General features: G+C 39.5%; 2 protein-coding genes across 4 annotated transcripts in view; one reads left to right on the top strand and one right to left on the bottom strand.

The window, feature by feature from the left end:
* Nucleotides 1-25,701, top strand: part of LOC130073052 (gastrula zinc finger protein XlCGF57.1-like) — a 175,251-nt gene that overhangs the window by 106,311 nt on the left and 43,239 nt on the right. The window lies entirely within an intron of this gene.
* Nucleotides 3,524-25,701, bottom strand: part of LOC130073045 (gastrula zinc finger protein XlCGF7.1-like) — a 471,752-nt gene continuing 449,574 nt past the window's right edge. The window contains exons 1-3 of one of the 3 annotated variants that reach the window (XM_056238442.1): nucleotides 15,450-15,706; nucleotides 4,702-4,821; nucleotides 3,524-4,497 (exon numbers count right to left, since the gene is read on the bottom strand). In XM_056238442.1, coding sequence (XP_056094417.1) covers nucleotides 3,677-4,497; nucleotides 4,702-4,821; nucleotides 15,450-15,507 — 999 coding nt within the window. In that variant the 5' untranslated portion in view covers nucleotides 15,508-15,706 and the 3' untranslated portion in view covers nucleotides 3,524-3,676. Of the gene's footprint in view, nucleotides 4,498-4,701; nucleotides 4,822-15,449; nucleotides 15,707-25,701 lie in introns of those variants that run through there. The other 2 variants (XM_056238443.1, XM_056238444.1) reach the window with 2 other exon arrangements.

Here is a 25,701-nt window from a genome sequence, read left to right as displayed (position 1 = left end):
GCAGCTGGAAACCTATATAAGGCAAGAATGGGACCAAATTCCAACACCAAAACTCCAGACACTCATAAACTCGATGCCCAGACGTCTTCAAACTGTTTTGAAAAGAAGAGGAGATGTTACACCACGGTAAACGTGCCCCCGTCCCAACTATTTTGAGACCTGTAGCAGGCATCAAATTTGAAATGAGCTCATTTATTGGATAAAAGTGTAAATTTTCTCAGTTTAAACATTTGTTATGTTATCTATGTTCTATTGTGAATAAAATATTGGCTCATGTGATTTGAAAGTCGTATAGTTTTAATTTTATTCAAATTTAAAAAACGTCCCAATTTTTCCGGAATTCGGGTTGTATTTTGCCCTCGTAAAAGAGTTCCCCTTCTTCAACTAGACAGACATATGACTCCTTCCACAAGAAAGTTGAACTGAAGCATGGATTTATTAACACCACCACAAGGGAAAATAATTTTCTAAAGACTGTACATTAATAATTGAAACTTAAGTTCGCTTAAGGTATAACTAAACATAATATACACAATAATAATCTAGATGCATGTAACATCGTACTGAAAAGTCTCTCTTAATATCAATTTTATCCTAAAATTACTGGCACTAATTCCAAACAAAAGATGAAAAACAAGCTTCTAAACGCACTAATACTTACAGACAAAGCTTCTATAAATGATCGCAAAGATGATGAAGAGATTAAGCTGCTTTAACCACGTGACTATCGGCATCAACTGAGTAAACAAGATGGCTTCTTCTTCTATTTTTAAATGGCGGTTGACAACTATTTTTTGCATTACCGCCACCGCTGGACTGGAGTGTATACCAGGTGATACACTATCTATAAAATTAAATTATTTTTGAAAAGCCCTGTATTCTTAAAAAAATAAAAATAAAATCTATATTCAAAGATAATTTCATTGGCCTCTACTTGAGCAATAAGGCTCTTCCTATCTTGATGATATTTCTGACAATGAATCAATACATGCTCTTCTGTTTCTGGCTTACGCCTGAGACAATACTCAAACAAGATGGCTGCAATTAAGGTCAGAGGTTACTCTCTCTGACAACATCAAAAACATACATGGGCGAGCACCATCCAGTGGCTCTAAAAATAAACTACACTAAGAACAATACAAGCAGTGCTTCGCCTTCTGAGAATATAGTTCCCAGTATGTATACGGTTAATAGATGCCTGTGTCTCATATGAACTTGTTATTTGTACACACTGTGACTATACAAATCACAACATATAAATAGGAAAATGTTGGCGTTATTTTGTCACTTATTGGGAGCAGTAAGCTAGCTGGAGCCATTTACTTCCAGTGTTTGTGCTAAGCTAGGCTAGCGGTGGGTGCCTCAGACAGAGTTACGGCACGGAGATGAAAAGGGTATGTATGGACTTATCTAACTCCGGGGGATACGGTGAATAAGCTTAAAGTCCCACTCCGATCATATTTTGAGCTATTTTTAAACATTCCCAGTTGTCTTTAAATTATGATTATGCCATTTTTAGCCAAAATCACAAAACCTGTGCCGTTTCCTGGGACTTCGCTTCAGCAGAGCGGCAGTAGCTCATTAGCAATTGGCCTCTGCGTTGTGGGCGGAGCCGTTGGCACGGAGACGACCCTCCCCCTGCCCGTTGCTGAGAGCTCTGTCTCTCCCGCTAGCTACACCCCCAATACCGGTGGGGCAACAGTATTATATACACGTTAATTATTATTATCCGAAGTTAATCAAAGTTATCACCGATCACCGATCATTATTTCACTCCAAGACGTCGCGTGTGGAGACGCACAGTGGAGTTACTACGTCACAACTCCAGTCTATTTTAGCCGGCATTTTAGCGTCTGCTACTGATTCACAGCCATTTGAATGTAGAAATACTCAGAAATACAACTTTGAGCTGATTTTTCTCAAGATATGTCCTCTAACATCAGAAAAATGCCACAAGAACATGTTAACACCTAGAAAAACATTATTTTCATCGGAGTGGGTCTTTAAGTCCCAAAAAGTCGGCGTGTTCCTTTAAAGGTGAACTATGCAGGTTTTTTACCTCAACCGAACAGCTTCGGAGTCATTGGAATGGTTATATTACTCTTTTCGGATTGAATGGTGGTCGTTTCGCACCCCCCTTATCGCATTTGAGCGGAAAAAACACACTTGCAACTTTGAGCCGGCGGGCCGCTGGCTGCAGCATCAGGAAGTGTCGCGTGATCAGGTCTCGCGATGTAACGAATTCCTTTACGGCAAAAAAAGATCTGATAAAATTCTGATAAAATAAGCATCAAACAGAAATAACCCGACGCCGTATACATGTGGTGTTCGAGGTGCACATACAATACAGACTGCCGACAGTTAAACAGGGCGCGCGCAGCTCTTAAAGGGGCCGCACCTTATTTCAACTCGTTACAGCTTCCATCGTACTGAACAGGTACCGGTGTACAGGGGGAGGTGATCCGGCCGTGAGTGCAGAGCCATCTCTGAGTGAGTGCTATTTACGACATTACAAGTACTCCACAGCAACTCTAGGGGTTTTCTCTCTGTTTCACAAAAATTTAATTCCTGCATAGTGCACCTTTAAGAGCAGGCAAATACAATTTCAATAGCTTAATTCTATGATAGATTACATTGACAAAACTTTTAAACAAAAAAATTTTTATAGGAAAAAAAATAAATATAATTAAAATATATATATATTATATATAAAATATAATATAATTCTTAGAATTTTGACAGACTAAAGACTAAAATGTTACTCTGAGCGGCTTTATACATTCGGCCCCTGATATAGATTTCTCCCAATAAAATTAGTCTGATAAACACAGCGAATTAATTCAGTTAAACTGTTTCATGAATCATGATTCGACTAGTACACAAAATCTGCTCAAAAAAAGTTAATTTTCATTACTTATTTGGACAAAATTGTTTGTCAAAATATAACTTGTATAACCATATAGCTAATGTAAGAGCCTAAATGAACTTATTTCATAAATAGATAGCAGCTGTAAAACAAGTATCCATTTCATCTTCTCTCAGTGATGTGTTTTTCAGAGTCCATATTATGAGAGGAATCGCCTCTTTAAATATACATAGAAAAACAATTGGAGCAATTTTTCCAAAAATAATTAGTGTTTACTACTACTGGTTCATTAGCAATGCTGAATACAATGTTAAATGTACAATGCATCACCTCTAAACAGCGAGACTAAAAACAAGTTGTTTGTGATATGAATGATATTTGATAGACTATTGTTGCCATTGTTTCACAAATGCCTCACATGTACAATGAAAATAATGAAACCAAAAAGAACCAAAACACATCCCTTCATAAATCAGTGTTTTATGGCGACACGCTAGTTTTCTGAACTATTAGATGACCATGCACTGCTAGCGATGACACTGACACGAGTATTTTCACATTGTTGCTTTACTGTTCAGTTCATCTTGTATACAGTAACACTCAGTGTTTACTGCGCATGTGCAACACAACAGAGGATCAATACAGGTGTCAGAAGAACAAAACATGCAACACTTACAATGCAGTTCACAACCATTTAAACCGGTTCCCCTTGTCAAACAATCAAACTTCAATACTAATTTTAGATTAAATTACTGTAGTAAAGGTTATTCCATCTTTTGCTTATTAACAAGTTATGGAAGTGAACTTTGCTCACTTAGACACCTTCAGGCAATGATTTTTCTTATGTTTCAGTAGAGTAGCTAATTGGCTGAAACTCTTCCCACATGAAAAACACTGGTGCGGTTTCTCTCCAGTATGAACTCTCTCATGAACTTTCAGGTGTCCTGACCGAGAGAAACTCTTTTCACAGTGTGAACACTTGTACGGTTTCTCTCCAGTGTGAACTCTCTGGTGTCTTATTAATGCGCCTGATGAAATAAAGGTCTTCCCACAGTGAAAGCACACATAAGGTCTCACACCAGTATGAATACGCTCATGCTCTTTTAAAGATCCAAGATGTGAAAAACTCTTTCCACATAAAGAACAAACGTGAGGCTTCACAGCAGAATGAACTTTAAGGTGTGATCTTAAGCCTGATTCAAAAACAAATGTTTTATCACACTGATCACAGCTGAATGGCTTCACTCCAGAGTGAGAGCGCAGATGATCATTGAGAGAGCGTTTCTGAGTGAAACTCTTTCCACACTGAGTGCAGGTGAAAGGTTTTTCTCCGGTGTGAATTCTCATGTGGTCATTAAAGTTTCCTTTATGTCTGTAACTCTTTCCACACTGAGTGCATGTATAAGGCCTTTCTCCAGTGTGAATCTTCATGTGTCTGTTCAGGGTTGATTTATATATGAAACTCTTTCCACACTCAGAGCAGGTGAAAGATCCTTCGACTCCAGATTTTCCAGCTTGTTTCTGTGTGAAATTATCTTCAGTCTCTGAAACGACTGCATTTCCATCTTCATTTGTGAAATAATGCAGTTTTTGAAACTGATGCTGTTTGTCTTCATTCACTTCCATCAGGTCTAAAATAAACAAATTAAATTCCCATAATTTAATAAAAGGATAAATGAGAAACAAAAATAAACATTGTTCAAAATCTCAATTTAGCAGAAATCCAGTTTACTACTGAGTCTACCATTATCTAGTTTTAGATGTTATTGTTAAATGTCAGTTTTCATCTTAATGTTTCTCATCAGTCATTAAAGAGAATGAAGGAAAACACCAACCTATTTGTTCCTCTGTATCTTCATCTTTTATTCTGCAGGGTTCTTCCTTAATCTCCATCTTTACAATAGTATGTCCGTAGTTTCTCCTGGAGTAATTCCTCCTGCTTGCTTCTTCTTCTCCTGTGGGAAGATGGGAATATTCCCCAGCATTTAAACTCTCATGAACGGCTGTGGGAGCTTCACTGACTGAAGGAGTGAATTGTGGTCGTTGTTGCTCATTTAGCAGATGATCATCACACTTACAATCACTCGAGATTATCCAGGTGCAAATGTTTTGATCAAACAACTGTTTAGAAACAATTAAACTCCTCTAGCTGATTTTTATCTTGCTCTAACATATAATTTACATGCATTAAAAACGATTTACCAGGTGTCATTTGTTCGTTAAATAAAATGAAAACAACTCATAATCTTAACCAATTGTAATGTGAAAAACCAGCCAGTAATGAGTTTACGTTTCACAAGCGTCATGAACAACATCAGTCGGTTCATTTCGATTAATTTCCGAGTGATTCACTAAATGAACTGACTCGTTTAGTCGTTTGGATTTAGATTTCTCCTAATAAATAGTGATGGCAATTTCAAAACACTGCTTCATGAAGCTTCGAAACCTTTACGAATCTTTTGTTCTGAATTAATGTTTTTGTTTTTTTTTGCAATAAAAAAATTGCAATAGATTTGTAAAAGGTGTTTTTAAGCATGTTTGGCCCGGGTTGTTGTTACATTTACACGGTTCTGACCACTAGGGGTCCCCGCGGAGACGGGTGTCGGATTGTTTCGAAGCCTCTACACAATACGGCACATTTGCTTCAACAATTTCAGTGATCCACGAAGTCTCGATCTGCCCACAACACCACTACTAATAAATGATAAAATAAAAGTACCTACAGTGAATGAGCAGAATGAACGGCTGTGTTCCACTTCTCGTGTTTATGTTCCCTTCCCTCGCTCACTTCTCTTCTTCTCCTAGACTCGGATGTGTGTCATTGCTTCGGTTGCTCGAGCGCCTCTACTGGCGGAAACCATATTAAGCTATCTAACATATTCGATACAATATTTAAACCACTGTTTATCAGACTGTGATTTTATTTTTGTTGGGAGAAATCTAAATCAGACAACTTACACTAAGCTATTGTTAGGTAGCCTAAATCTTCATATAACTCTCTCAAATTAATGACACTTGTACCATCTAATTTTAAAATGAAGCCAATATTAAAGTCAACATAACACACAACAGTTGAAAGAGTTCAGAAGGTAAACAGATGCTAACTCCTTATATATTTGAAGATTGATTTATCCCAAATTAAACATATTTGGGGAGATAGATATTTGTATAATCTCAAACAAGATCTTATTTTGATTGTCTTGTATCTTTTTTTAATATATGAATTAATGTTGATTGTTTTCCGCCAGTAGAGGAGCTCGAGCAACCGAAGCAATGACACACATCCGAGTCTAGGAGAAGAAGAGAAGTGAGCGAGGGAAGGGAACATAAACACGTGACGTTGAACACAGCGGTTCCACAGGGGGGGGGGGGGGGGGGGTTGTCTCTCTTGCTCTCTCTTGCTCTCTCTCGCTCTCTGCACTGTTTGGATGCGCGGCTCTAGATTATGGCCTAATTTACGGCCATCAGGGAGCCGCTATCAATATGCGGGATTTTTATAGGTTAATTTTTTTAAACAATTCAGCGCAACTCCCAAAAGGAGGACAAATGAGTGTCCGGCTTGAGGCTGCGCCGGACGCCGGACAGGGGGCTTAAAATCCGGACTGTCCGGCCAAAATCCGGACGTATGGCCACCCTACCAACAGATGGAAAAATTGCAACCTTACCGCTTCTGCTAGAAAAAGTATGATGGGCCGTGGCTGGATCTTCCATCAGGACAATGATCCAAAACAAACATCAAAATCAACATAAAAATGTGTCACTTAGCACAAAATGAAGCTTCTGCCATAACCGTCCCAGTTCCCTGACCTGAACCCTGTAGAAAATGAGTGGGCTGAACTGAAGAGGAGATACACCAACATGGATCCGGGAATCTGATGGATCTGGAGAGATTCTGTATGAAGGAATGGTCTCTGATCTCTTTTCAGGTGTTCCTCAAACTCACAGCCATCTTTGATCATATTTACCAGGGGTGCCAATAATTCTGACCACAATTGTATGTATATATTTACTGTATATACACTCACCTAAAGGATTATTAGGAACACCATACTAATACTGTGTTTGACCCCCTTTCGCCTTCAGAACTGCCTTAATTCTACGTGGCATTGATTCAACAAGGTGCTGAAAGCATTCTTTAGAAATGTTGGCCCATATTGATAGGATAGCATCTTGCAGTTGATGGCGATTTGTGGGATGCTCATCCAGGGCACGAAGCTCCTGTTCCACCACATCCCAAAGATGCTCTATTGGGTTGAGATCTGGTGACTGTGGGGGCCATTTTAGTACAGTGAACTCACTGTCATGTTCAAGAAACCAATTTGAAATGATTCGAGCTTTGTGACATGGTGCATTATCAGTACACAAAATGCATTTATATTAAAGACGAACGAGAAACAGTGAGTGCTCTTTGCCATCGCGGCTATTTAACTGCAGCAAACGGGCAAATACCGATCTATCTGGGTTCCCGAAACCATTCAGGCACGGAGTCAGTTGGTTAGTTAGTTAGTTTTTTTATTTCGGTCAACTTCAACAGAAAAGGCAAAAATAAAAATAAAAACAATTTACAAACAAACATGGAAACAAAAATTGAATTACAATATAAATAATAATAATAAAAAACAATGAAAAAAAAACAAAGTTGCTTGACCGAAAAGGTGTCGGTTGAAGCTTAAGCTTATTGCGCCGATCCTTTTTACATTATATTTATTTGACACACAACACCAAAGTCATCTTGCATAAATAATGACTAAAAGAAAAAGAAACTAAATTCATTCAGCTTTGTATAATGTAATCTTTTTTTTTATTTTTTATAATCTCTTGAAGCTATGGATTTACATGTTTTTAGTTCATCATCGAGACTATTCCACAGTTTAACCCCCTGAACAGACAGACATCTCTGTTTGACATTGGTTCTAGTCTGTGGTTTACTGAACATGAGTGTTCCTCTGAGCTCATAAGGAGTAGATTTCATCTGAAACAGGTTTTGGACACAGTCTGGAAATGTATTATTTATTATTTTAAACATTATTTTGGCTATTTTAAATTCCACTAAGTCATTACATTTTAGTAGGTTGGAGTTTATAAATAGCTTGTTTGTTGGGTGATAATAATCTGTTTTATTTATAATTCGTATTGCACGTTTTTGCAGAATGAGAATTGGTTATATTGTTGTTTTGTATGTATTTCCCCAGATCTCTACGCAATAAGTCATGTATGGCACTATTAGAGACTGGGACAGTATATTTAAGGCCTTTGAATCGAGAATGTGTTTTGTTTTAGACAGGATAGCCAGAGTTTTTGAAATTTTTGACTTTATAGGTTATGTGGGATTTTGTGGTCAATAATGACACCTAAGAATTTAATTTCACTTACCATTTCTAGTTCAAACATTTCAATTCTAATCTGGACATTTGTATTTATTTTTTTATTACTAAATAAAATAATTTTAGTTTTATTTACATTTAATGACAATTTATTAACATCAAACCATTTTTTTTAACGCTTCCACAAGCTGTCCCAAATTTTGATTGGAACAAATAAGAGTTGTATCATCTGCAAATAAGAGACAATTTAATTGCGTAGACACCTTACAAATGTCATTGATGTATAATAAAAATAGCTTTGGTCCAAGGACTGATCCCTGTGGAACCCCACAGGTGACTTGTGTTTTATATTTAGTTTTGTTATAAATATAGGCTACATACATGCAGTGAATATAATCAATAGGCTATGCGTTGCCTGAACCACATTTGTGTGCTTATAATGTTTAAAATGTATTTAAATTAAATCGAAAAGAAGCAGAGTGGTGTTTTAGAACATATTTCGTTTTATTGTTGCCTAAAATGTACATACAGAGATAACCGGAATAGCAGAGCGAGCTGAGTGGCGCTTTCCAGAACGCGCTGTTCCATCAGCAGAATTACTGGACTCGCGTCCTCGGGAGTCATTCTCCTGAGTCGGACTTTGCGTAGGCTACTTGGTATTGAGAAATGCCTAATTCCAGCGCTTGTTTCTTGTGACAAACATGCCGAGAAGCAACAAGAGCTGCAGTATGTCATCCATTGTTGTTGACTATATCGCTTAAATTTCTTCTTCGCGCGAAAATGACGTCGATCGCTTCTTTCCGGCGAACACCACGGCTATCAAGTAAGGGTACTGTTGGCGGTGGAAACGCTAGCTGGATCATGGTTTACCGACCCGAACCATACTGTACTGCTCAGTGGAAACGAGCCATAATACTCACAGTGGCAATTGTTTGTATAGAAGTGGTTCTCTGGATCTATTTCATTCTCCATATCGTAATTTCTGTGATCAGTAAACTCAAAGCATTTCATGTTCATGCTGCGTATGTCATTCATCGCAGCGCTGTTGGCTGATTCGAAATGGTGGTGTCCCGCGTCAGCTCTTTCCTCTGAAGTAAGAGTGAAGTTTTTTAACAGTTCAGTCATGTTAAGTAATCTTTATTGTCACGTTAATCCAATGATTACCAAACAGTGTAATATGTTGCACCGTTTTGGTGAATACCACTGTATGTACACGGAGATATATCATAAATTATAGGACAGTTTCTGACTGCTAAAATGAGCTTCTCGTTCAACTTGCCTCGGTCAGACTCAGCACTGAAGAGTGACGGATCACATGCGCTCCACTGACTTCACTCCTATTGGTTGTCGCTCCCGAAAGTCGCTCTTCATTTGCATAAAGTTAAACAGATCTCAACTTTGTCGCGTCGCCATACACGTCCCATCCGGTCGCCAACGGTCGCTGGAAATCGCCCACTCCCCATTGAAATGAATGGTATCGTGTCGCTTGTAGTGTGAACGGGGCTTAACACCACAATCACGTTCTCCTCACAGCGCTTGCGGTTCGCGTAGAACTGACGCGTTGTTACATTTTTGGAGAGGTGCATGTCAGGGTACAACGAAGGATACACTTGCTACACACAGCCTATGACGTAGCTACAGCGTGAGTTTGATGCAGAAGTATAAATTGGGCTTTACACTGCCGGCACAAGTGGGATGCCGGAGCTTAAATAGGAACGTGTCCTTCGCGATCTGAGCTGTCTCGCGATGCGGACACACCCGTGCTGGGATAGAAGTGGCTGAAGCCAAGAAGTTATCATGAGAACAGCAGAATAATGTTCAAACTGACACTTCTTTGACTTTTAGGGAAACCTTCATATCTCTGATCAGAGGTGGGTAGTAACGAAGTACATTTACTTCGTTACATTTACTTGAGTAGTTTTTTGGAAATGTTTTACTTTTAAGAGTAGATTTAATTGTGGGTACTTTTACTTTAACTCGAGTACATTTCTAATGAAAAAACTGTACTTTTACTTCGTTACGTTGGGTGACGTTCCTCTCGTTACTTTATTTTAATGCAATATGTTGTAAAAAGCGTAGTTTATTCTAAGCGCGCGCTCTCTCTTTTTTCTGGGCATGAGCGATGCTCAATTCACAAATGAATCACTCTTTTGAGTCGATTCTGTTCAAAGACGTCATCAAACAAGTTGGGCAGTTCTGTCTAAATCGGTTCGCGAATCAGTTTGAATGATCTGTTCAGTTTCCTGCACGCACTGAATCGTCTCGGAGTCGTAACATGAAGATTTAAGAACATCAAGAGCGTTGTATGAAGTGGCTGTCCACAGTCAGTACAGTCTAGAAAGTAAATCTGCAAATGCATCATATTTTTTGCCAGCGATGAAGATCTTTATTAGTTGAACATCTTCGTATGTTACTTCGTAAGCTGTCTGTGAATGAAGATCCACACGACGATACATTCGATTTCATTCAGGTAATACATTTTACAACCAAACAGATTATTACGCCATATAGCACTACTACAAAGTATGACATTACCCTTTTTTTTGGACATATACATTACTTTATAGTTATACATTAAATAAGCTACCATCGTCCAGTTTATGAATGTGTGTACACACACAATGTGTGTATTGCGCAGTGGCGTGCGAACTCGACTTGAAAACGAATGCCGTTGCCTGCCTTATTAGACACAGTTAACCAGTTTAAAGATGCTTTCATAAATATAGCCTACATTTAAATACATTTTGGAGAACAGACAGAAGAATAGCCTTGCATTTGATCGTTGTTTGTGTTGGGCATGACATGACTGCCATCCCTTTACATTTGAATGCAAAACTCCATAGAGTCACTTTATTCCGACATCGTCTAATAATCCAAATGTAGTTGTATAAGTTATTATACTATTATACAAACCAAAGGACAGGCAATGGTTTTCGGGCTATAGATATAATATGCAGATAAAAAAAAAAAATTTAAATGAAAAAATATCTAAATAATATCATGTTATATATATATATATATATATATATATATATATATATATATATATATAGGCCTATGTGATCCAAAGTAGTAACTAACTACTTGAGTAGTTTTTTCATTGGATACTTTTTTACTCTTACTCAAGTAACTTTTCAGATTATTACTTTTACTTTTACTTTGAGTAAATATTTCTATAAGTACTTGTACTTTTACTTGAGTACAGTTTTTGGATACTCTACCCACCTCTGTCTCTGATTTGCAAACTATTCCATTGTACTCATTGTCAATCACACATTAAATTGATGTCTGATTTACTAGTTGAATCATATCATTATAAATCATGTTACAGCGGTTGAGAAAAGAGAAGGGCAACGCTTGATCAAACTATCACCAGATTCAAACTTTACTACTAATTTAACCCTTAAGGGCCGTACACACTGGGACGAATATCGGCGCGCGTTATTCGTCAGCGTTTTTTAACGCGTTTTTTGTGTTCACAACCAAGCGATTTTCGCTGACGATGAGCCGAGTGAACATGCAAATTCATTCCCTGACATTAGATGGCGCTTAATGTAAAACAGAAATAGTCCTAGTTTCTAGTCGCAGTCGCGTTTGTCATATAGTTCTTTATGTTCCGACACCAACAAGACCAGCAGCTCTACATTCATCTTGCCTTGCATCTTCCTCGTCTTATTTCTTCCAGGCAGTGTAGACACTACTTGGTGTATATCTTCTTCGCCATTACGCATGTGTGCTCGGCAAGACCGTTCTGTGTTTGAGCGCCCCCAAGTTGTGTTTACTGTAACTTCAGAAGCTCCAGACACGTGAGCAAAAGCGCCAATCTCATTGGTCGGATCATTTTTGACGCGGCGCGTCAAACCAAAAAAAACGAACCCGAGGCGGTTTAAAAAAAAATACCGCTTTTACGCGTGGCATTTTACGCGTCGGTGTGCACACTCACATTGGCGCCCTTTGTTTAGTCACGAGGCGTTAAACGTCGGCGTGAACAGGCCTTTAGATTAAATCACTCTATTAAAACGATCTGAATGTCAAATAATTTGTAAGTGCAATATTTATAAATCATGCATGTGAATGTGAACTTTGCTCAATTCAATTCACATTTATTTGTATAGTGTTTTTCACAATACATATCGTTTCAAAAGCAGCTTTACAGAAAAAGCATATGCCAACATTACAATTTAGAGTGAACTGTTATCAGAGCTGTCTGTGTCCAAGTTATGCATTTCAGAAATGTACAATCACACAGTTAGCTAACAATGTATAAATTTAAAGCAGAAACAATGAGATAGTTGAGGTAATGTGAACATGTTAACAAATGATTCGGATATATAGAAAATTGTAGCATTGGTGCATGTTGATTCAGAGATGCTTCATTTGAAGTCTTCATAAGAGTCTGGATCCAAACGAGCTGACGTACTCTAGTTACAACTTTGGGCAATGATTTTTCTTATGAGTCCGTAGATGAGATAATTGCGTGAATCTCTTCTCACATGAAGAGCACTGGTGCGGTTTCTCTCCAGTATGAATTCTCTCATGATCTTTCAGGCTTCCTGACTGAGAGAAACTCTTTCCACAGTGTGAACACTTAAACGGTTTCTCTCCAGTGTGAATTCTCTGGTGTCTTTTTAACACTGTGTTTGCAGTAAAGCTATGCCCACAGTCAGAGCACATATAAGGTTTCACACCTGTATGAATACTCTCATGCACTTTTAAATACTTTAGTAGTGTAAAACTCTTTCCACATAAAGAACAAAAGTGAGGCTTCAGAGCAGTATGAGTTTTAAGGTGTTCTCTAAAGCTTGGTGCCAAAACAAATGTTTTATCACACTGATCACAGCTGAATGATCTCACTTCAGAGTGAGTGTGTAGATGATATCTGAGAGAGCTTTTCTGAGTGAAACTCTTTCCACACTGAGTGCATGAGAACAGATTTTTTTCAGTGTGAATTTTCATGTGTTTATTAAGCTCTGATTTACGTATGAAACTCTTTCCACACTCAGAGCAGGTGAAAGATCCTTTGACTCCAGATTTTCCAGCTTGTTTTTGTGTGATATTCTCTTCAGTCTTTGAAACGACTGCATTTCCATCTTCATTTTTTAAATGATGAGATTCATGAAACAGATGTTGTTTGTCTTCATTTTTATCCATCATTTCTCCATCTTCATTTGTGAAAGGATGAGATTCTTGAAACAGATGTTGTTTATCTTCATTTTTATATTTCAGTTCTCCATCTTCATTTGTGAAATGATGCTGTTTGTCTTCATTCTCTTCCATCGGGTCTAAATTCAACATTAAATTCCCCAAAATAAAAAAAGGACAAAGGAGAAACAAAGGTCATTCTTAATTTAGCAGATATCCAGTTTACTACAGATTCTACTAGTATCTAGTTTTAGATGTATTGTTATATCCTCCTGAGAACCAGAAACTTTTTTTGAGTGAACCTTTTTTTTTGTCTTTTGAACTGAGTTATTTGGGCGGTTTCTTGTGATAACTTGCTGGAGGCTGTGATTTGTTGACCTCCACACCTGATCCAGATATAAGGACCGTCCCAAACACTCAACCTTTGCCAATATTGTGCCATCGTGTGAGATTGTGTACCTCTTCGCTATTGCTTCATATTGTCGTCGTTTTGTCTAGTTTATTGTACCAGAGAGATTGTGAGTCACTATTTGAGATTGAGAGAGTTTGTTATTTTTTGATAATTCTTGTTAACTTGACTTGTGTGTGTGTGTGTGTGTGTGTGTATATATATATATGTGCGTAAATATTCCGATTTATAATTTTTGCCAAATTATCGGATGTAGGAGGTTTGACGCCATTTAATTTTGTACATATTTTTTCACACTGTTTTTGGTTTAGGGAGGAAGCTAAGTTTATTTTGTTTTTAGGAAAATAAGGTTGATAAAAAGATTTTGTTTGTTGTTCTGGCCTAGTTTGCCCCTGATGCTAAACCCTGGTTGAAAATAATAATACTTTTATTATTCTGCATCTCTCTGGTAGCGAGACTCTCTCTTTTCCTTTTACAGCTGATCCATAGCGGTAATAACAATTACGTTGTTTGGAGCCTAAGAAACTAATAAAAAAAATAAAAAAAAGTGAAAATCATTTTATTTATATTTTATGCTGTGTCCTCTATAGAGGACATCAGGACTCAGTTAATAAGAAAATAATCTGGCATGATAAGACAGGCCTGCCCCCAACTAAAGATTTTTCTAGTCGACTAGTAGTTGTTCATTTAAGCCATTAGTCAACTAATCGCACGTTTATATAAATTTAATTTCTTAAATATATACTTAGGAAAATACTAAACCATAATAAGCATTTAATATAGTGTAATATATAGTATATTCCATGCTCTCTCTCACACACACACACACACACACACACACATAAAGAATATAAAGAAGATGAGAAGATAAAAAAAAATAGCAAGGAAACATTTAAATTATTTAATAAAGTCGTTTTTTTGTGTTTTTATCTGCAAAGATGAAGTTGTTGACGCTGACTTGTCATCTGCGCCTATAGAGAGAAGCCTAACCTTTCAAACAGATTACATAATCACAGAGTATTTATTTTTTATTTGAATTGGTTAGTTTAAAAAAAACATAAAAAAAATTCTATAGATATATTTTTATGAAAGATTCACAGAATGATTTGATGCACTATTTTACTTAATGATATATGTGTGTAAAATTGCCATAAATGTGTAGTCCCGTTCTACACGTTACAACCTCTCATAAAATATCTATTTATTCACTCACAACAGACACGATCATAACGAACATACCAACCAAGGAAAGAATTTAGCAGATCAGACAACAACTAACATGGAAAAACAAAATAAAGATCTAAAGACACTTTAAGTGTAATAATGGGAGTAATAACTTGGCAATATTTCTATAAGAATATATGTAATGATGGACATGTCAGTGCCCTGTTTCATAATAGAGTCATATTCTGATTTGAAACCCCATAACGGTTTGCTGAGATGTTTATTTACGACAAACAATTTGAAAATTACTCATCATCATATTTAGATAAGAGATAATAAGATAATAAACCTCCAAACATTTGGTATTTCTGAAAAGCCCTGAATGTGCTCTTTACAGGACTGTGACATGAATGATCTCAGAGAAATTCGCTAAAATATGTCCTCTACAGAGGATAAAGTCTATGCCTGGGTCTCAGAAGGATTTGTGAGTTATCATCTTAATGTTCCTCATCAGTCATTAAAGAGAATGAAGGAAAACACCAACCTATTTGTTCCTCTGTATCTTCATCTTTTATTCTGCAGGGTTCTTCCTTAATCTCCATCTTTACAATAGTATGTCCGTAGTTTCTCCTGGAGTAATTCCTCCTGCTTGCTTCTTCTTCTCCTGTGGGAAGATGTGAATATTCCCCAGCATTTAAACTCTCATGAACGGCTGTGGGAGCTTCACTGACTGAAGGAGTGAATTGTGGTCGTTGTTGCTCATTTAGCAGATGATCATCACACTTACAATCACTCGAGATTATCCAAATTATGCAAATGTTTTGATAAAACAACTGTTTAGAAACAATTCAACTCCTCTAGCTGATTTTTATCTTGCTCTAACATATAATTTACATGCATTAAAAACGATTTACCAGGTGTCATTTGTTCGTTAAATAAAATGAAAACAACTCATAATCTTAACCAATTGTAATGTGAAAAACCAGCCAGTAACGAGTTTATTTTTCACAAGCGTTATGAACAACATCAGTCGGTTCATTTCGATCAATTTCCGAGTGATTCACTAAATGAACTGAGTCGTTTAGTTGTTTGGATTTAGATTTCTCCTAATAAATAGTGATGGCAATTTCAAAACACTGCTTCATGAAGCTTCGAAACCTTTACGAATCTTTTGTTCTGAATTAATGTTTTTTGTTTGTTTTTTTGCAATTAAAAAAAATTGCAATAGATTTGTAAAAGGTGTTTTTAAGCATGTTTGGCCCGGGGTTTTGTTACATATACACGGTTCTGACCACTAGGGGTCACGCGGAGACGGGTGTCGGATTGTTTCGAAGCCTCCACACAATACGGCACATTTGCTTTAACAGTTTCCGTGATCCACGAAGTCTCGATCTGCCCACAACACCACTACTAATAAATTATAAAATAAACGTACCTACAGTCTGAAAACAGCAGATTTAGAGCAGAACTAACGGCTGTGTTCCACTTCTCATGTTTATGTTCCCCTTCTTGTGTTTATGTTCCCTTCCCTCGCTCACTTCTCTTCTTCTCCTAGACTCGGATGTGTGTCATTGCTTCGGTTGCTCGAGCGCCTCTACTGGCGGAAACCATATTAAGCTATCTAACATTCATAGATACAATATTTAAATCACTGTAATCAGACTGTGATTTTATTTTTGTTGGGAGAAATCTAAATCAGACAACTTACACTAAGCTGTTGTTAGGTAGCCTAAATCTTTATATAACTCTCTCACATTAATGACACTTGTGCCATCTAATTTTAAAATGAAGCAAATATTAAAGTCAACATCGGTAACACACAACAGTTGAAAGAATTCAGAAGGTAAACATATGCTAACTCCTTAGATATTTGAAGATTGATTTATCCCAAATTAAACATATTTGGGGAGATAAATAGTGTTTGTATAATCTCAAACAAGATCTTATTTTGATTGTCTTGTATCTTTTTTTTTATATATGAACAGTTTAATGTTGATTGGTTTCCGCCAGAGGCGCTCGAGCAACCGAAGCAATGACACACATCCGAGTCTAGGAGAAGAAGAGAAGTGAGCGAGGGAAGGGAACATAAACATGAGAAGTGGAACACAGCCGTTCATTCTGCTCTAAATCTGCTGTTTTCAGACTGCTGAATCTTTAATGTTGTGGGGCTTTTTCTTTTTTATGCCAGAGGTCCTGGACTTCTTGTTCAGACACATGGCATCATGACTTCTAGCAATTACCAACAGATGAAAAAATTGCAACCTTACCGCTTCTGCTAGAAATCGTATGATGGGCCGTGGTTGGATCTTCCATCAGGACAATGATCTGGGACTCATTTTCTACAGGGTTCAGGTCAGGGAACTGGGACGGTTATGGCAGAAGCTTCATTTTGTGCTAAGTGACACATTTTTATGTTGATTTTGATGTGTCACTTAGCACAAAATGAAGCTTCTGCCATAACCGTCTCAGTTCCCTGACCTGAACCCTGTAGAAAATGAGTGGGCTGAACTGAAGAGGAGATACACCAACATGGATCCGGGAATCTGATGGATCTGGAGAGATTCTGTATGAAGGAATGGTCTCTGATCTCTTTTCAGGTGTTCCTCAAACTCACAGCCATCTTTGATCATATTTACCAGGGGTGCCAATAATTCTGACCACAATTGTATGTATATATTTACTGTATATACACTCACCTAAAGGATTATTAGGAACACCATACTAATAGTTTGACCCCCTTTCGCCTTCAGAACTGCCTTAATTCTACGTGGCAATGATTCAACAAGGTGCTGAAAGCATTCTTTAGAAATGTTGGCCCATATTGATAGGATAGGATCTTGCAGTTGATGGAGATTTGTGGGATGCTCATCCAGGGCACGAAGCTCCCGTTCCACCACATCCCAAAGATGCTCTATTGGGTTGAGATCTGGTGACTGTGGGGGCCATTTTAGTACAGTGAACTCATTGTCATGTTCAAGAAACCAATTTGAAATGATTTGAGCTTTGTGACATGGTGCATTATCAGTACACAAAATGCATAATATTAAAGACGAACGAGAAACAGTGAGTGCTCTTTGCCATCGCGGCTTAAAAAATTCAGCGAACCAAATCAGTTGGTTAGTTAGTTAGTTTTTTATTTCGGTCAACTTCAACAGAAAAGGGAAAAAAGAAAAGAAAAACAATTTACCAACAAACATGGAAACAAAAATTTAATTACAATATAAAAATATAAAAATAAAAAAAACATTTAAAAAAAAACAAAGTTGCTTGAGCGAAAAGGTGTCGGCTGAAGCTTATTGCGCCGATCCTTTTTACATTATATTTATTTGACACACAACACCAAAGTCATCTTGCATAAATAATGACTAAAAGAAAAAGAAACTAAATTCATTCAGCTTTGTATAATGTAATCTTTTTTTTCTTTTCTTTTTTATAATCTCTTAAAGCTACCTATGGATTTACATGTTTTTAGTTCATCATCGAGACTATTCCACAGTTTAACCCCCTGAACAGACAGACATCTCTGTTTGACATTGGTTCTAGTCTGTGGTTTACTGAACATGAGTGTTCCTCTGAGCTCATAAGGAGTAGATTTCATCTGAAACAGGTTTGGAAATTTATTATTTATTATTTTAAACATTATTTTGGCTATTTTAAATTCCACTAAGTCGTTACATTTTAGTAGGTTGTAGTTTAAAAATAGCTTGTTTGTTGGGTGATAATAATCTGTTTTATTTATAATTCGTATTGCACGTTTTTGCAGAATAAGAATTGGTTTTATTGTTGTTTTGTATGTATTTCCCCAGATCTCTACGCAACAAGTCATGTATGGCACTATTAGAGATTGGGACAGTATATTTAAGGCCTTTGAATCGAGAATGTGTTTTGTTTTAGACAGGATAGCCAGAGTTTTTGAAATTTTTGACTTTATAGGTTATGTGGGATTTCCAACTGAGTTTGTGGTCAATAATGACACCTAAGAATTTAAATTCACTTACTATTTCTAGTTCAAACATTTCAATTCTAATCTGGACATTTGTATTTATTTTTTTATTACTAAATAAAATAATTTTAGTTTTATTTATCTTTAATGACAATTTATTAACATCAAACCATTTTTTTAATGCTTCCACAAGCTGTCCCAAATTTTGATTGGAACAAATAAGAGTTGTATCATCTGCAAATAAGAGACAATTTAATTGCGTAGACACCTAACAAATGTCATTGATGTATAATAAAAATAGCTTTGGTCCAAGGACTGATCCCTGTGGAACCCCACAGGTGACCCTCTGTAGCTGTGACCTGTCATTGGTGAATTCCACAAACTGAAATCTATTCCTAGTCACTAATCCATCTTTGTGCAATTCCCCTGATGCCATATCTTTCTAGTTTTTTTTAAACAATATGTTGTGATCAATAGTGTCAAATGCTTTCTTCAAGTCTATAAAAAATTCGGACCGAATAATTTTTATTTCTATTTCAGAGGTAATTTTTTATAATGGCTATTATTGATAAAACTGAAATTTAACAAAAGAGATAGGGTTGAGTTTTGTCATTTTTCATTTTATTACAAGACCATCTGTAATGTTGTTTATTGCAACATTTGTACCAATGCACATATTGCCTGGAATATGTTTAATATTTTTTAATTTAAACGAAAAGAGGCAGGGTTGTGTTTTATATTTAGTTTTGTTATAAATATAGGCAGGGGCGGCGCCAGATAATTTTTAACGCAGGTGCTGAGGGGGTGCTAGATCATTGACAGGGGGAGCTGCGCAATTAGCCTATAGAGGGTATGCGCATGACGTCACCGTCGGCCGGAGTGAATGCGGTCACGCCCACAAGTGGCAAAAAGACTGAGCGGCAGCATTTGTTTTCAGCGTGAACGCCGTGAAAATCACACAAAACACATCTAAAACGGGAAAGAGCTTTGCGATTGACTGTACAACTAGATTTGACCAGAAATCTGAGGTACTGTATATTTTTACAGACTGCAAAAAGCTACAGAACAGACTATATTCTGCATAATTGGATGTTTTTAAATAAACACTGACAAAAAACTATACAAGTTTTAGGGCTGGACGATATGATGATATACAGTATAACATTAATGTAAGTGATCACTCGGATTTAGACCTATCTATATTGTATTTATATAAAACGTTTACAGGCAAATTGTCTTCATTTATTTCCCCGGCGTCGAAATCAGGCACATATAAATGTCAGGAAACACGATTCCTGGCTGCATGTCAATATCCATGGATCACTGGATCTTTGATAAGTTGTAAGGAACACTATATCGAGCCCAACTTTTAGTTTAAACTGATAATAGTTTGTTTTACTCGCGTTAACGCAGTTTCCCCTATTAACTCCAGTCACGCAGCAGCTCTTCTGCCACTCAGTCCCGCTGAGGGGGGCGTGTTCCGGCGGGGAAGTGACGTTAATGCATTCCCTCTCTATATATATATAATACACACACACACACACACACACACACACACACACACACACACACACACACACACACACACACACACACACACACACACACACACACAATTATTTAAATGAGCAAAATTTATGCGATGTGCTCCAGTTCACGTGCAATGCAATCGCGCCCGCGCCTCATATCTTTATCATATTGTCTGCTATATTTGCTTCTTATTATCCCAGTCAATTGGTTGATTAAAAATGTATTAAAATTAAGATACAATTTATACAAAACGAAATTCACTTTAAAAAAGGCTTTCTACAAAACAAAACTTAATTTATACTTAACATAAAAAAATAAAAATAAAAATCATTTTCCTTTAAATCCTGCTTGTCTGGCTTATGCTACTCCGAGCAATGTCCGAACTTGGTATTTTGAGCACTTCTTGCGTTGTTTTTGCCTTTTCACGATGACTCGCTTGGTTTAGTCCTCAGTTGAGTCGCTTTGGATAAAAGCGTCTGCTAAAATAAATTACTAAATGTGAATGTGTAAATGTAAATTTATTGATCAAAATCATGTCTGACCCATCATATCTTCCGATATATCTTACTCGTGCTGTTCAATTTTCATAATCAGCATAGATGTAAAAAAAAAAAACCATTATAATATTTTAACAAAAATTAAATTAAATGCGCTTATTTAATGGCTACAACACACATATAGTGGGCCTGACTCTCTAAATATTGAAACAATTAACATTAACAATGCTGAAGTGCAGTTAATTAATAGTAAATGTTAATCTAATTAAGTGTTACCGTACCGATTTTTTATAGGCTATACCGATTCAGAGGTCTCGTGAGTTCAGTGTTGGACATGTCAGTTGTTTTAACTATTCATTAAAGTGAATGGTTAAAATGAGTCATTCGTTTGCGTATCGGACGTGTCATTAGTGGACGTCTAGGGCACGCTTGTGTGATTATCTCAGCAGTTTAGGACATCGCACAAGATTTGCGTCAATACAGAAAACATATCACTGGATAGGTTTTTTCGTTTATTGAAATGTGGTTTAGGTCAGCTGAATGAGCGGAACGCTTTTTAGAGAAGATGAGGCAACGTGTTTTTTTTTAGCACAATTCACACACCGCGGTAATTCAGGAGAACAAATCTCCAAATGCTCCACGTGAAACTGCGGTCTTCCGACCTTTTACTATCGTGTCAATTGATTTTGATTAATATGCGCGAGAAGTGTTTGAAGACGTGAGAGTGCGCGCGGCCGTTGCTCTCTCTCTGCTCGTGATGCGCCCTGTCAAGCGCAGCAGTCATTCTATTCTACATCACTCACCGATCAAAAAAGGCTTTGGCGGGACAACAATTTGCCGTTATTATGTCGAAATACCGAGATATTATATTGAAATAACGACTTATCTCGAAATAACATATATTTAAATATAATTTATTCCAGACATTATTTTGGGGGGTGCTATCGGGGTGCTTTGGACTTTCTTGGGGGTGCTGAAGCAGAAGGGGCTACCTCCCTAGCGCCGCCCATGAATATAGGCTACATACATACATGCAGTGAATATAATCAATAGGCTATGCGTTGCCTGAACCACATTTGTGTGCTTATATAATGTTTAAAATGTATTTAAATTAAATCGAAAAGGAACAGAGTGGTGTTTTATAACATATTTCGTTTTATTGTTGCCTAAAATGTACATACAGAGATAACCGGAGTAGCAGAGCGAGCTGAGTGGCGCTTTCCAGAACGCGCTGTTCCATCAGCAGAATTACTGGACTCGCGTCCTCGGGAGTCATTCTCCTGAGTCGGACTTTGCGTATGTAGCAGGGATATGTTGTTACACCAGATTAGAAATCATTTTGTTTTAATTTGTTTTTATTATTTGTCTCGGGGCATTTTATTTTGAAAGCCGTTTTGTGTGCTCTTACTAAGGGTAATCATCATCACTGTATGCACGTCGGCTGATGTCTTACCTCGGAGGGAGGTTCAAGTAGCAGTGCAATTGGAGATTCGTTCTCTTTCCTGCAATGTCACTTGAGGAGAGGTACGTTCTCTTACGAGAGGTTCTCTCGTATTGCGTAAGCTAGCTTACGCTGCGGGAAAGATTCATCTTTGCTGAGATATTGAAGCCAAAAAATTATTTCATAATTTGTATCCATTCACAACGCAGTTCCTCTGCGGCAGACCTAGAGCAGGCTAGCTAGCAGCTCATTGGTTCGCTCAGAGAGAACTGCTTAAGCCTATGGGAGAGCGGGGCTGAACCCGCTTCCAATGAGAGGCGCCCGCGCGCTCATTGCGTCATGGCCCGCCAGAATGGGCGTGGCTATGGTGTATATAACAGTCTCTCCCAGGCTTATATGTTGATTCATTTCATCTTCAGCAAGCTGCACGCTTCTGCTGTCCTGAGAAAAGCCGTCGCCGTCGAGAAGGCATCACTCTAGCGAGCTCCCGGACCCTGAAGAAGCCGGCCGTCTTCGCCACCTTCAGCCGCCCTGCAAGCTAGCGCCATCCGACGACTGTATCCTTCTCTTTCTCTATTATATCTAAAAGAGCCGAGCGTCTTTTTAAAGATGTCTCGTTTTTCCTGCGGCTCTTGCCGCGCTCGTCTCGAGGACGGAGACCGCCATGTCATCTGCGCTCTCTGCCTGGGACTCGAGCACGCAGAACTTGCCCTCGCGGATGGAGGATGCGACTTCTGTGAGAGCCTGCCGTTGTCGTCCCTGCGGGCACGACTTCTGGCAGCAAAATCCGCTCCCGCGCCGCCTCCCTCTTCGCCGCGTAAGAAGAAACGCCGCTCCCAGAGGCCGCCGGAGCCCCCAGCGCGAAGTGCATGGATACGGCGCTCGCCCCCCTGCGGAGCCAGGGGCTGCGCATATTGAATTATCTGGACGACTGGCTGATTTTGGCCCAATCACAGACGGAGCTTCTGTCGCACCGCGCAGTTCTCCTCGACCATCTGAAAACGCTGGGCCTCTCTGTCAACTGGACAAAGAGCTCCCTTCAACCCAGTCAATCGATTTCCTTTCTAGGAATAGATTTGAACTCGGTCACGATGACGGCTCGCCTGTCTACACAGCGCGCGCGCAGTGTACAGCGACTGGCCGCCTCGTTTCAGATGGGCACCCGCTCACCTCTGAAAACTTTTCAGAGGATGCTGGGTTACATGGCCTCAGCCTCCGCTGTGCTTCAGCTGGGCCTTCTGCACATGCGCCCGCTTCAGCTTTGGTTAAACAGCCGTGTACCCCACCGCGCGTGGAACACGGGCCGCCAGCTGATCAGGGTTACGCAGACATGTCTCACGGCGCTGCAGCCATGGACAGTAGCAGAATGGTTTCGACAGGGCATCACGATGGGGACCTTTTCCCGCCGAAAGGTCATCTCGACAGATGCATCCAACACGGGTTGGGGTGCAGTCTGCGAGGGCTCACCGGCCTTCGGCCATTGGTCGACACAGGAAAGCCCCCTACACATAAACTGTCTGGAAATGCTTGCGGTCGAGAACGCGCTTTCGCGCTTCCTCCCGCTCATTCGGGGACACCACGTCCTGATCCGTTCGGACAACATGGCTGTGGTCTCCTATCTCAACCGTCAGGGCGGTGTCAGGTCCAGGAATCTCTTCCTACTGACACACCGCATTTTAGTTTGGTCTCAGAGCCGCCTGCTCTCGCTCAGAGCGACGCATGTGCCGGGCCATCTGAACGACGGTCCAGACATACTGTCCAGGAACCTCATCTCCTCAGGAGAATGGTCCCTGAACACACAAACGGTCCAAATACTGTGGCGGCTATTCGGCAGAGCAGAGGTGGACCTCTTCGCGTCAGAAGAGAACGCTCACTGCCCAATATTTTTCACAAGGAGCGAGGACGCGCTAGCCCAGGAATGGCCTCGCCGCCCGCTCTATGCATTCCCTCCGATCGCTCTGCTACCACAGGTAATTCAGAGGATCAGGGACACACGCCACTCGGTGCTCCTCATAGCCCCGCGTTGGGAGAGTCAGAATTGGGTTCCGGAGCTCACTCAGCTGTCACAGACAGCCCCGTGGCCCATCCCAGTCAGAGCAGATCTCCTCTCTCAAGCTCGCGGCACGATCTGGCACCCCCATCCACGGCGCTGGGCGCTACATGCATGGGTGATCAACGACTATTCGTCGATTTGCCAGAAGGAGTAAGAAACACTATCATACAGGCTAGAGCACCTTCCACGAGAAGGCTCTATGCGTCTAAATGGTCTGTGTTCTCAAAATGGTGCACTGACAAACATCTGGACCCACGGTCATGCGAGGTGCCGTCTTTGCTTGTTTTCCTTCAAGAGATGCTGGACAAGGGCAGGTCCCCCTCCACTCTCAAGGTTTACGTGGCAGCCGTCGCGGCGTTCTCTGAACCCCGACGCGCTCAGTCCCTGGGCAAAGACGAGTTAGTCATCCGCTTCCTCAGAGGAGCTAAGAGGATGAACCCTCCGCGCCCCCCTTCGGTTCCTATCTGGGATCTTTCTATAGTTCTCGAAGCTATGAAAGCACCCCCGTTCGAACCGCTCGAGTCTGTGGACCTAAAATACCTCTCGCTCAAAACCGTTTTTCTGACGGCTCTGTCCTCAGTAAAACGCGTGGGGGATCTTCACGCGCTCTCATCCAGCGCCGCGTGTCTTGAGTTTGGTCCGAATGATTCTGTTGTCATTCTCAAACCTAGACATGGCTATGTCCCGAAGGCGATTGGTACCCCGTTCAGGGCTCAGATTATTTCCCTATCGGCTCTGCCTTCATCCGATAGTGAGCGCGACGCCAATCTCCTCTGCCCAGTGCGGGCTCTGAGATTGTACACTACGCGCGCTGCCGCGTTCAGACGCGCTGAGCAGCTTTTCGTGTCGTTTGGGGGGCGCACCAAAGGTCTGGCCGCCTCTAAACAGACACTGTCTAGATGGATAGTAGACGCTATCGCCTCTGCTTACGCATCTAAATGCCTGCCCTGCCCTCTGGGCATCAGGGCGCACTCCACTAGAGGCATGGCCTCATCGTGGGCATGGTCCTGTGGAATTTCCATTCATGACATTTGTGTGGCCGCGGGATGGGCCTCCCCGTCCACTTTTGTCAGATTTTACAACTTGGAAGTTCCCGCCTTGCAGGCAAAATTACTAGCTGTCTAACGACCAGCTCTCTAAGAAGCTGCATTACTGGGAGTCCCTCACACAACCGGTTCGCCCCTTGTGCTCTCCTTAAATGCTTATACACTTCATGTGCCCGCTCTGCCGGCCTCATACATGCTTATGTATACACTTCATGTGCCCGCTCTGCTGGCCTCATTATACATTCACTCCACGTTAAAAATCCCCCGGTATCACCCTGGGATTCAT

Source organism: Rhinichthys klamathensis, unplaced genomic scaffold (genome assembly GCF_029890125.1).
Source record: "Rhinichthys klamathensis goyatoka isolate OS25496 unplaced genomic scaffold, OSU_Roscu_1.1 h1tg000523l_1, whole genome shotgun sequence".
NCBI lineage: Eukaryota > Metazoa > Chordata > Actinopteri > Cypriniformes > Leuciscidae > Rhinichthys > Rhinichthys klamathensis.
The sequence above is the reverse complement of the archived record's forward strand: the minus strand, read 5'-3'. Positions and strand labels throughout refer to the sequence as shown.